Genomic DNA, 13,673 nt, shown 5'->3' on the forward strand with positions numbered 1-13,673 from the left:
AAATCAAGGGAAATAACCATTAGTCATTTTTTACCATATTCTATGCTTGCCAGGAAATAAACATCATGACTGTACATGTGAACACAAAATTTGAAATCACTTTGAAATCATGATAGATCAATATCAATTGGGAGATGGAAATTTCTGATCATGGACTCAGTAATATGAGATATGGCGTCGTGGAGTCATAGTAGGATACTGTATAAAACATCAGTAGAAGAAGTAGTTGTGAAAAATAATGTAAATTAAGTGTCGAATCACGACTACTTCGTCAATATCAGTTTCCAATATCAGACTGAGAGCCTTCGCATCAGTAAACAATCACGATGAATAATTACATAAAAATGCTTCCCATTCAAACACTTCAGACTAACAGCATAAAACAACATAGTGACTGAATGAAATAACTGTTATTTTGATTCTACCTTCCTCTATTTATGCTTCATTATCTTATATTAGTAAAGGCCTGTTCTGTGCCTAATAGCGGATCACACACTTGGACTATCATCCTTCCCTCTAGTTGTCCTACCGCCAATACTCAAATCCTTCAATATTCTACATCTCCATTTAACTTTGTTGCCCGTTTTTACCCCAATAAGACTTGTATGCTTAAAACCGAACCTACCTAGCACACCTTTTGGCTGTCATTCACTCTGAATGTCGTTTAATCCAAAAAAGGATATCACTGAATCCTTTGAATTCTACATATGTACGTTATGTCATGGATATATCCATTCAGTAAATAAAAAAACTGTTCATGTACGCGGTGTTAAGCTTTAATCAACAATGATGAAGACTTATAGCATCACTTATCAGTCAGCTCCAGTCCAGAGAGCCACACCCTGTTCTGTAAATACTTTCATATATTTATAGCATTGTTTCGAGCTCGTGCATCAGAATCAATAAGTCGGTTATAGCATGGACGTATTAACTAGATTATACGTCCATGGTTATAGGTAGCGAAGTCTTGATCAGTGTTTGCTTGCAGTGTTTGCAGTTTAAACGATCGCATGCGCTGTGTATGTCATTATGTACCTGAGGTGAAAGCTTTTCATGCCGCTAATGCATCTAGGTAAGCTGTCAATGGCTTTAAAACCTGACTCACGAATGCTTCAAAAACAATACAATCCAACACTTCATAGTACCCGCCATGACATTGAGTCAAACGCCTTTGAATTTCAAATATTAATGCATCTTGATGAGTGGTTTTATCGTCAATCAACATGGCGAAAATCTGGGAATAGTGCCGCAACAAATCAATAACACCTTATCTAATCATCCCTCCTTGCCAGGATTCAAACCTGATGGCTTGAGTGTCATAAGCCGTGATCACACAACCATTTTTGGCTCGGGCCAAACTAGGCCGGGAACAACTATTCAGACAAGTGCCAAATGGGCCAGTGCCAATTTGGCCCGTCTGAAAATGGCTGAGCCAAATTTTAGCACAGGTCAAATTATTGAGTGTGAATTGCAACTGGTTCTGGGAGTGACTCACTTTGCTTTGTTCAGGCATTGTTTAGTATCGAGTGAGTGGTTTGCATGTGAATGCGTTCTCTTATTAGGCATGGGCCAAATTTGACTCCGTGGCCATTCTACAACTACTACCTTCTCCTCCTTCTACTCAGAGGCGTCTTCTACTATCAGGTTGGAATGCCCACAAGGAAGGATCATCTTTTATCTAAACATCTATCCTACAACCCTTTATTCTACACAGTTGACATTTATATGAACCAATGTGAACTTTTTTTGCCAAAATGTCAAATGCAGGCAAGTGACAAAACTGTTTACAAACACCATCAACGCATAGATGATGATGTTTGTATTGTACCTATTGTGTGTTCCCATGCACCCCGCAAGTTCTCTCACTATGTTCTTCTAAAAGTGTCATCTGCCATGCGTAAAGGCTATAAACAACATTCACCGGTTATTTCAACATCGTAATACAACGAAATATGAAACCATCAGTGTTTACACTAATGTCATAACACATTATCAAACAAGCAACCAACACCAGAAATAATCGGTCACATACACATCAAAATTCATAAAAGCAAATTCCGATGATCCATAATGCAGACATTATTTCTAGATACAGAGGCATAAATCATTGTAGTACCCACCTGTTCATCAATCAGGAAGCTATCCGGCACAGGTAACGGTTTAGCGACACCTATGTGGACGATTCCTTTTGGAGCACCTTTCAATGCTTGCACAGCTTGGTCAAGCGTAGCGTGTTCGACATTGATTTCGTTTACGAAAATCAGCCGATCGCCGGGCACAAGTTGGCCGTCAAGCTGAGCGACACCACCGGGCACCAGGCTACGAATAACTATCACAGTTTCTGCAGGGTTCATCGGGTCCTTCAAAACAAGAACAATACATTTGCGATATCAAGAGGCCGTTACAAAGGTAGGGCTAAGCAACTTTATTATATTAACCTGAACCTTATTTCTTTCGATCTTTTTAATTAGTAGACTACATCTCGCTGCTGCTAGGCATAATTTGATCTCAAAGGATCTGAATTAATGAATGCGAAATTAATCAGGTGTCAATCCGATGTCTTTATTAATTACGTCGCTTACATATTCATATATGCACGACAATCTCTCGAAGGATAATTGAAAATTAAGATGGATCAAAATACAAGGAGGGAAGATATCGTGATTCATAGGCAGTGACATCTTAATCTACCAGCAATTTATAGAATATGAGAGGAAAATCAATTAGGATTCTATTCTAGGTGACAGAAAGCATTCTCCGAAAACTGTAACACCCCTGGCAGGGATTCAAACCTGATGGCATCGAGACTGGCAACGAAACTCTGCAACTCTAGCCCGAGTGCACAGCTACCGGGTACATGCCCAGGTAAGATGATGTCATTATTAGCCAATCAGAAATCCTGGGTTTTCGCCTCAGGTTTGAATTCCTGCTGGGGGAGGATGATATGACTGGAGAGTGGCTCATGTCAGTTGAAAACATACCTGATAGTCAAGTATGCTAAACCCTAGTCCTCGTTCTGCCTTCTGAAGTTCGATGACAACTGGTTCGCTACTCCACATCGCGAGACCGGTCAACGGTTCGAGCGACCGCGATTTGCCTTTGTTCAACGTGATATCCGCAGCCGCTGGTGTCGCCAGCGACTGTTCCGATTTAGCTTTTACTAAACGATCGGTGGACACAGAACCGGCGCCACCGCCTCCACTTTCACTCGAGTCGGTCGCCTCATGAGACGGGGAAAAGTTCTGAGATGGTTGGAAGAACGTAGGATCACCAGTGTGTGCATAGAGAAGATCGGATTGAGCGAGTTTACGACGAGCGCAGACGATACGGACATGTTGCGGCAGTTCTTTGAGTATAGTCACAACCTCTACATGATTCAAGCCATACAACCCATGTCCGTTCACCTGAAAAAAATAAATCATCATCATCTCATTCTTTTATATGAACCAATATACAGCATGACAACCTGAAAATGAACCCACTGGTCACCCAGCATGTGAAATAGCTTTAGCAGGTTAATCCATCATCATTGTATATTCATCTTACAGGGATATTTAAAATCTTCTCGACTATCATGATTATGGATCTATAACTGGAGAGGCTCATGATTATGTATGGCCGACAAATGAAATCTGGTTTATGGTCGACTACGACTGGGTATATCAGGTATTTCTACCGTCTCCTTTAATGAGATTGAATTAAATTCAGCGATGCTGAAAAATCTCTAACTTACCTCCAGCAATTCATCACCGCTCTGCAACCTGCCATTCAAACCCACCGGGCCATCGTTAAGCACGGATCGAATGTAATGATGTGGGCGGACTTCAATACCATTCTCTACATCTACAGTTCCTTCTAAACTAATCCCTAAACCGCCACCCTCGCGGAACTTCGACAGTTGAGCAACCTACAAAAAACATAATACATCTTGATGACCTTGATTTACGTATCACGATTCGAAACATCTCTAAGGGTCAAGAGAGAATACCCCATAGGTGATTCCTGGATAGAAAATAAAAGGGAGAGGAAGATTTTTGTAAAAAATATATTTCGAGAGTAAAATTTAGCATTTATCACATCGTTTCAGGGACTCTATAGGGTATATTACTGAAATCGAAAAACTGCACTCGATTCGCATTACGGCAGTAAACCCCATTAAACTTTTCACGGGAGAGGAGCGTACGAGACTTTGCATAGGTTTCACTAATCAAGACGTAAAACCGACAATGACTAGTCGACTAATTGAAATTCAGCTCTTCCTCATGGCAGCATTTACCGCAAGAATGAACGAACGAATACCGCAATTTGTAGCCATAATAGTTACGACAAACGATAATAACAGAAATATCAAGCCACGTTGATTTTGTTGATTTTCGGAAATTTTAATTGCGCTAATTTTCTGCCTCGAGTACTTCGATTGATTGTTCCAGAACCCTGGTGATGACGATCAGGGATGCCGAACAAGCTTAAATCACGACACGGAAATTAAATGTTTCGTATACAAAAATATCGTAATGATCATCCGCATATAAATAACCTTAATGTCACAAACCGGGGCGAGGGAGAGGGGGATGCAGCCATCGCTAGAGGAGCATTCCTCCGCTGATTCTCATTAATTCAGTGCATGATAACAGACTGCGAATGACGCGAAGGTGCAACCAGAACAAGTTGCCCACTCATCACCCTGAACGCAAAGACAGCAAACTGATCGCGATGAAATCATAACCGAAATAGACAACGATATTCATCGAATTAATGAAGTAGGTCGAAATAAGAAATATTGTTTCCGTCGTTCGTCGACTTAACTATCACGATCCGGCGCGCGCCCGCGTCGAAGAGTAATTTATTGCGTGGTCTGCAGTGAGAGTCGAGATATCAAAGTGGCAAGCGAAGAAACATAATATCACATTGAAAGAAGTTGTCCTGACAACGGAGTCTTATACATATATATGTATATATCTATAATATATGTAACTGATGACGAGAGATCGTTGACACAATTGGAACAATCTAGTTTATGGTCACCGGTGGTAAATACACAGCGAACAGGACGGGCAATATGTACATACAATATTAATGACAGCGTGAGCTCACAAATAACACGATTTCATACATAGCGGAGGATCCAATCACCAATTTCATAGTCGTATATCATCGGCAATAATCTGTTATTACGAGCTAATACGCGACTGATGCGGTCAGTAATTTATTTATGTGTGTGCGTGTTAAGGCTAGGCTATCTATTGTCAGGCTGCAATGGGTACCGATGCAACTAAGAAGAAACGCGATCGAAGCCCAGCTTATGTCGGCTGCGCTTTATTTCCAGTAACTAGCGGGATAGGATCGCCCGCCAGTTGCTTCCCCGCTGATGTTTGCTATGTTCACGCGCAAATGAACCAACTGTAGATGGTCATGTGACCAACTGAAATGTGACATCAAACAAAGGTGACAGCTTGTATCATAAGCCATTCAATTAGCATTTAGTTTGTGTTTGAAAAATAAAGTATCAATCAAATATACAAAACAAACCAAAAGGAGTTCATGAATCCATTTCCATAATCTCATACATACATACATACATATAAGTAATTTCATTTCTGATGTAGGCATCGGGTTGCATCATAAACTCGCTTATTTCGGGCGGATATGAAGGCAACTACAGGCATACCGTATGCTGCTTGTTCCGGCTAGTTGCCGGTAACCTCAGTTACAACGATATCCGTCGAGTCGTAGCCCTACATAAGCTAGCCTTTCAACACAAATAACGGACAACAGATCATCATCGCCACAGCGCCGAGATTGCATTGTCATCGAGAACGTCTTAAGATGCAATTATAAGCATGTAATTGCTGATCGTGATGTCGATGTATGTATGCATATCGATGTCAACATATCGACATCGGCGCGGAGAAAGTGCAAACCTCAGATATATATCTGATATCCCGGCAACTTGTTGCGAGAACGTGCTGACGCAATTGATCGATAAATAACTTTCTTACAAATCGTTCACCGCGTTTAATTAATCGCATCAAATTCACTTGGATTCGAACAGATATTGACATATTCAGCGCTCGTAGTTCATTCATATTTGTCAGGAAAGCGTCTCTCATGCGATATACTTGAACGTAACCGGGCCCAGGTGGATATTAATTGAATTTCGTACATACCACGATATCATATTCATCACCTACAACTACTTGCCACCGCGTCTTCAGACCGAGTTCAATATCTGGAGTCAATTCACCACCTAAAAGTACAATATATCTTTTTAAATATAAACCTGTAACAAAATCTTAGGTCTTTTTGATGATGCTCTAGGAATTATTTGGAATTAGCAGAAATGGCAGAAAAATTCTAGCCGTTTCCAAATGCAATGATATAATTCTTCCAGAAGGCCAAAATCGAAAAGTGCCTAATATGATGAAAACAATATAAGTGAAAGCATTCCACAAAAAAAGTTTGGCCTCACACAACATGGCGAGGCACACATTCTTAATACATTAGGGTATGAATATGCAGCAAATAATGTCTGGAATAGAAAGTCGTATCACAGTGACATTAAAAAAAAAAGAAGGAAATATAACATTTCAGTTTGATAGTAATCATGACTGTGCCACAGACCATTCTCAATACGAAAATATGAGGCAAAAATGATTTGTTGGTTAGCCTACAGCAGGACAGTACATGGATTTACTATAAGGGATATGATTGCTGCTTAATGTGAAGGCCAACTGTTTCGGTCCTCAGAGTGGCTTTACCATTAACACATTACTTAAAACAGAATCTTATTCATATTGAACCAACAACTGAATGGTCTACCACTTGCTTAAAACCCAGAATGCACACTACGTTAAAATACGATAATATTCTTTTCCAGTACATTTTGATAAGTCCATCACTTTTTTCAAATCTTTTAAAAATAGGGATTGATTCTGTTTGATTTACTTGATTGGTTCATTTTGTATGATTCGTTTGATTTGGTGTCGCTTACAAACCCAGCACACTTGCTGGGAATGAAACAAGGGTTCGATTTTGAAATCGGACATCAAAGTACAGATATAGTTGTGTGATTGGCGGTCGAATTTACAGAATTTAAATCAGTTATTGATTCAAGAATTGCAAATTGCCCACGAGCATGTGTGTAGGCAGGAAGATTGCTTTTGACATACTATTACTGTTATAGGTAAAGCTTTAAAACATAATCAGCCAGAGAAACAAGGAAGATATTACTATGGTAACACTGTCATGATCCATCATGAATTGACTATCACACTGACAGTAGTAAATCCCGCAGATTTTTCAAATGATTGCTAACATTTCTTCACAAACACATGGAATCAGCTAGCTCTCTACTGAAACGGAATCATTCACATGTTTATCGACGAGATAGACATTAGATATGATAGTGACACTATTCCACTTCCACAGCTGTGAGCTTAACGACTTCCAAAAGTTTCCAGAAAATGAACTAATTTTCATTCATATTGTGGACCAGGACAAATACCTGGTAATGAACTACATTTCATTATAAGACTGTAGTCAACTGAGGAACTGGGTACAGGGACTTGTTGCCAAAGTCAGGACCTATCCAGGCCCAGCCAATATGGTTACTTATAACAATATGACATCAGTCTTGAAATGGCATACAGCATTTAGTGAAATAGCTCAGACCTTGGTTTGATCATGGATTCTAAAATGAGTCCATGGTTTGATTAGTCACCCAGGTTCATTCAGGAGATTTTGAATGAAAAACAGTGATGTCCTGACCATGCAAATGAATACTCTTCTGGACCTCATAATACATGATACCAAAGATTTATGAAGACCTTATGAATTTTGGATGATATCAATATCTGTAATATCGATGAAAATCATTTCATATCCATTCACTGAAAAAATGAGTGAGTTTGAAGTAAAAATTACCAGTGCGTTGCCGGCTTTTGTAAAACCTTACTGTTGTCTTTGACTGATGGTATCTGCATGCAAGGTAAATTGAAGTAAAATGTCTGTTCCTGGGAGGCTTCGAAAGGATTACAGTGCAACATGCATTCATTACTTGATGATGATCATTATCAATCTTAATATACAAGCAATCTAACTTTTACTGACGATTGCTGGAGGCTCGTAGTCCCAGAAGGTCTAGCAAGACAAAATACCTTTACACTAGACGGTAAATGAGAAAAGATAGCGCAGAGTCTAAAATTGATGGCGAACAGCTATGGATAGAAAATAGTTCGATTGTTCAGGTAGAAAATAACATAAAATCTACAAAGCCGCAGAAGTTCGGATGAAGTGTAACATCTATGGTTTAATCTGCTAACCAGCCAGGCATAATCCAGCTGCTTACCGGTGGGGAAAAACTGCTCGTAGAAGAACTGCTGAATCATATAAAATGAAAAGAAGCTATACAGGGGTTCCTTCTATTCATATCGTTCTTCTGCTACCCAGTATGATGAAGAGAATTGCGATTAGCACTATATTTAGCACATATCAACTGTATTGTTGATTAGGAAAGATGCCTTAGATGTTTGCAAAGCATATTTATCCATTTTTTTAATTCATAAACGACATCCACTACTTGGAAACTAGCTTAAATGCGTCCACTCTTCCTGTTGTTTTTGCTTTTAGCAGAAAATCTCGAAGTAAGGCTTTATCAATAGTGTTGCTGTCATCATAAAACATGAGCTGGGTAATGATGGGAGGAAATGCACAGAAAGGCAGCCTATGGGGATAACCTAGAATGCAACTTATTGTCGCAAATGTCATCAGGAAATCTCTTGACAATCAGTTCTTATACAGTACCATGCATAATAAAAGAGTTTCAGACCAATTGTCAAACACCATCAGTTTTCAGTGCACAAAACTTTTTTCGTTTCCAAGCACTCATCACATCACCAACATCAGCCGTTAACAAAATCCAGTGAACTGAAAGCAATCAACACTCTTAAGTATAACAAATAGTGGTTCTACAGGTGTGATTCACATGTGTAAATGGTAGAGCACCTTGGAAGCTCATCCCATACCACATGAAATATTCATCATCACAGGAAAAACTACCATCAGTAGTGAAACTTGAGTACTTCTCGTAGTAAAGACAGCTTCTCCAAAATACAATGTTTTGTTCGGCATAGACTATAGAAAAGGGATGGTTTTGGCAACGTTGAAGCACTCTGGACTTAGACTCTATATCATGTTCATCACCAAAATTGTTTTAATCCTTTAATTTATACTAAATAATTACTATTTGGCTACAGAACAATATTAATGCACTAAGACTGGTCTTAAATCAAATAAGCCTTGTCCCAGCAAGTGGCCCATCATATTAATTGTTCACACGAGATTCTGGGCTCACGAAGTATGGTACTTATGTAGTGCTGAATTTGCCAGAATACCGCGCTTACAGAGTGAGTAGCGTTTACGCGTGATTCAACTCATAACCCTTTCAGTACGTCTACTCCTCAGTGCGGACTATAAATCGGTGATAGACTTCCCTAGTACACTGCATTGCGGTGTATCGATGTATTTTGTAATCAGTTTTTTTATCTCTAATGAAAGATGGCAAGACCTGTCATACACGGCTAAATATTAGTAACTACCAATATTACCATGGCGCGGTATAGACACATTATCATGGTATGCCCATTATTCATTACACCGGGGTGGAACTTTTTCGAAAATTTTCAAATAATCTTCAGTACTTCAGGGTATTAATTAGTCAGCACTGAAAGGGTTAATAAGCCTCCTTCAGTTATGCCGATATTGGTAGCATTTTCAAGGTGTTTCATGTATTTTCTATGTTAACACATCTTACTGGTAATTTGAATTCAGCCAATTCAGCGTACAACTTACTAACTAGTTCCCCACTAATGTGAGTGAAATAATATCCTCCCTGTATACTGTTAAAAGTGAGCGTCAAATCTGACCACTACAACTGTCTATATACCAATGTTTTTTTTCATAGCTTAGGTTAAAAACAGGTGACAAAACAGATAAAAAGCATGAATAAACGACATTCATCCCCCTGGTTGAATGCAATGTATCACAATACATGGCTCTGTGTTCTCTTGCCAGAAAATACGCGTTTTTACGGGAGGTCGGTTTTCGATGCAGAATCACTCTCCACGCTTACTAAGCCAGGGTTTTTGTTACTGTACGGAAAAAGTTGCAAGTAGGCCTCACATAATCTAACCACGTGAACACATCGCACCATGTACTCTGTGACTCCGCTAATGATTAAGATGCACATTCCCTGCAGGCTTTTGTTCTATTAGCTCTGAAACTACCAATTCGATCAAACTATTTTCGTAATTGTTATCTAACAAATTCTGCCATTTACAATGCATCGTGAAAATGACAAACAGCCTTCGGGGAGACTTTATGAATTTCGATGATTAAAGTCAGTTTTTTTGCGGAGATACAGAGATATAGATGGGGTGGGTTGATGAATAAGCATTTAATAGCTTTCAATCGAAGCCGCGCGTGCAGCGCATGAAAATCTCCGGCAGATGACTCTTAAATAGAAAATGACAAGCTATAAAAATGTACATGAGTACATTGTTATCGGGTGTGCAAATCAACCCGCAACAATGCGATAACAGCATTTCCGTCGACTGCGAATCCACGAGATAATCGATTCATTGATCCCTGTATACGCTAAAAACGAAGACGGAAATTGAATGACGGGAAATAAATCAATTTCTCATATTTTATAGTCTAGCGTTATGTTTGCCCTCGTCTTGACACCCGGGCTATGATACGAGATAGTTGCCGGGAAACTGTCCCGTCAATCAGGCAATCCGATGAGATTAGAAAAGCCACGTCGTGGGAACGCTCGCCAACCCTAGTTGCATTTAGCGCCGACTTACCGCGACGCGGTCGTCTGCGGCGGCGGAAAATGCATGCGCGTAAATTCATCGGCTAAAATGTTGTAAGTGGTTTCTTCTTCAGATCCATTTCTTGGAGTTAGCGTTGGAAAGCGACAGCAAAATTACCACCATAAAACGTAACATGCGAAGAAGGACTTATTTTCTTCTATTACCGGGTACTGTGTCGGGCCGCTGTGTCGCAGAAAGATTATGCCGCATGAGGAGCGTCATGATTGTGGCTGTATCAATCTGCCTATCAGTTTACACAACAAGATGACTCAATATCTATCAAATTAGGTTTGGTATTTCAGTCGCAATTCAAAATCGATAATACAGCAAAACGATATCTTTATCGTGCGAAAAAAGTGACTAAAACTACATGAAAACAACATCTGCAAAATTTGATATCCACTGTTGTGAGTTAGCTATAAATCTATGCAGTCAAACTTAATTATTTGCATTTTACAGGGATGAGATGCAAGCTCATGACTGAAATTTTTTCATATTTTTTCATACCAAAAACAGAATTTTCAACCTAAATTTTAAAAGGGACATTACACCAAACGTGATTTCTTCATTTTGGATAAGGTTTTATTGAAGAATTGCATAGTTAAACATGTTCAAGACGATGTAACAATTTTTACCTGTAATTAGCATATTCAAATCAATGACTGCCACTGGACTATGAACATGTACAGGTACTATGAACTATCTGGGGGTCAAAGCAGAACCCAGAGTAAGGAGAACATATACAGTCTATACGGAACACTACATAGAAATCGTCTGATTTTTCTGAATTTTTCGAAATATTTCCCTTTCCAAAATGTTCAAATTTTTCACATGCATCTCATTCTTGATTTAACTTTAACATAGATATCGAAAAGATTCAGTCAACATTTCTAATTAGTACTAACATTCTGTTGGCCCTGTTTATTACAAATGTAATCTGCATGTAGTTTGAAATCACGATTTTCATGTGATGTGACAATTTTAAGATGCAGTGGAAATATTGAGTGTAACAGCTAGAATTTCAAGCTCGTATTGAAATGAATGGATTATCATCCACTTCAGTGTTGGTATCATCAACATTCTGTTAAGACGCATCAAAAGTAACGACCATTTCACAAATTAGTTCGAGCTATCTTCTTTGTTTAAAGCACCCATTCCGGGTCGATATTTGACATTATTGACTCCGATTTGTAAAGGAACAAGAGGTATGTTCTTCAAGGATGACGAAACTGCTGCCGGCTTTTTTTTTTTAGTGACACGAATAAAACGAAAACACATTAGCGAACTCAAGGACATGTCGTGTCTTATGTTACATTAAGTTAACGACGCAATTTAGCTCATCGTCATCTTCATCATCTCCAGTCTCTTATCACTCCAATTCCAAGGCAGCGAGAATGCAAAATGAGAGCAAGATTTCATTTGGAGAAGAAACAGTGTTTTCTTCTGACCTTAAAATGCTTCGTACATGGGCCCGAACATGACTTAAATCCAGTCCTGTAATAGGATAAAGCCATTATGAATTTCTACCCAGCTAAGATGGTTTTCCAATCCACATTATGAGAGCCCTTAGACGCATAAATCTCATTTACAGGTCTTACGAGTACGTGCAGTGAGCCTCGGAGGTACACCGATAAACTTCATAAAATTTGTAGTCTTCAGCATGAGCTTTTTCAAAATGAGCTTTACGATTGCACGAAAAACATTCGAGCAATATACCGAAATCGAGTAAACATGGCTGCAATGAGAAAAAAGGCCCCGATTTATTATTCTGCTTTGTACACAAATAAGCAACGATCATAGCCTATTTCAGCAGCATGCATACCTATATCATTATCACTGTTCTATTAACACTGAAAAACCTATTTTTTCGGCTTGATACACACTACTTTATGGCTAATGAGTGTATCTGGAAAAACAGCCATGAATAAAATAACCATCAATAATTCATGAATCGATTAAGACCATATGATTCAAAACTATACAGCAGTACGTACATACAGTACAGTAAAAACTATCAATTATAGGCATACCCTTAACAAATCATATTAATATATCACTAAATGCATTGTATTCAGAAATGCTCAACGGTACTGTTGTCATATTTGACAGAGTACGTACAAAATTCACATTTAGATATTTAGTTGCCATTTGCAATTTCATTCTCTATCTCTTAAGTGGGCTTCAAACCTTAATATTGGCCGTTAATGGTTTTCTACCTCCAAATAGATAGCATCAAATTCTACGAACAACTTCTATGATATTGCAATATACATATTTCAATGATGATGTTGATGCTAAGTAAATCTCTTGTTCATCATTACTTGTATGGCTTTTATTGCATCACATGCATATACATCCACCACAGTCTCTTCCTGGCAAAAATGAATTTCTCTACTAAAAACCTAGCAATGTTGGATATACACAATTTGTCCTCTGGGCTTCTTCTAAAAAGCAAGCAGGAAAATTGCTGATGATCTGCTTATGAGCTTAACGCACCAAGAATGGATTTATGCACTGCGGATACTTGGAAATCCATCATGCGACAGGTAGACCACGTAATACCGCAGGGCACAGCGACAGTTGACGAGAATATTGACATGGCGTTCGATGTAAAATATATGGAGAGAATCCGAACAACCAGAAAAGTAGCGCATCGCATCGTGACAATAACGAACTAGATAAATCCCAAACAGTCAATCCATACTGAAGTTCTCAACCTTGAGCTAATAAGAAAGTTCAAGGAGTTTGCGGATCTAGATAGCGGAAAGTTTTCATGCAAATGGGAAATGCAACTGATCG

At 38.9% G+C, this 13,673-nt stretch overlaps 1 protein-coding gene across 14 annotated transcripts in view; it reads right to left on the reverse strand.

The window, feature by feature from the left end:
- LOC141900900 (multiple PDZ domain protein-like) overlaps nt 1–13,673 on the reverse strand; it is a 157,633-nt gene that overhangs the window by 55,815 nt on the left and 88,145 nt on the right. For all 14 annotated transcript variants that reach the window (XR_012618788.1, XR_012618789.1, XM_074787966.1 and 11 more), the window contains 4 exons: nt 6,168–6,247; nt 3,734–3,907; nt 2,982–3,404; nt 2,121–2,360 (listed from right to left, as the gene is read on the reverse strand). Coding sequence is in view for 12 of the 14 variants with exons in the window: in XM_074787966.1 (XP_074644067.1) it covers nt 2,121–2,360; nt 2,982–3,404; nt 3,734–3,907; nt 6,168–6,247 (917 nt within the window). In the remaining 2 variants the exon portion in view is untranslated. The remainder of the gene's footprint in view (nt 1–2,120; nt 2,361–2,981; nt 3,405–3,733; nt 3,908–6,167; nt 6,248–13,673) is intronic.

The sequence above is a fragment of the Tubulanus polymorphus genome, chromosome 2 (assembly GCF_964204645.1).
Source record: "Tubulanus polymorphus chromosome 2, tnTubPoly1.2, whole genome shotgun sequence".
NCBI classification, from domain to species: domain Eukaryota; kingdom Metazoa; phylum Nemertea; class Palaeonemertea; order Tubulaniformes; family Tubulanidae; genus Tubulanus; species Tubulanus polymorphus.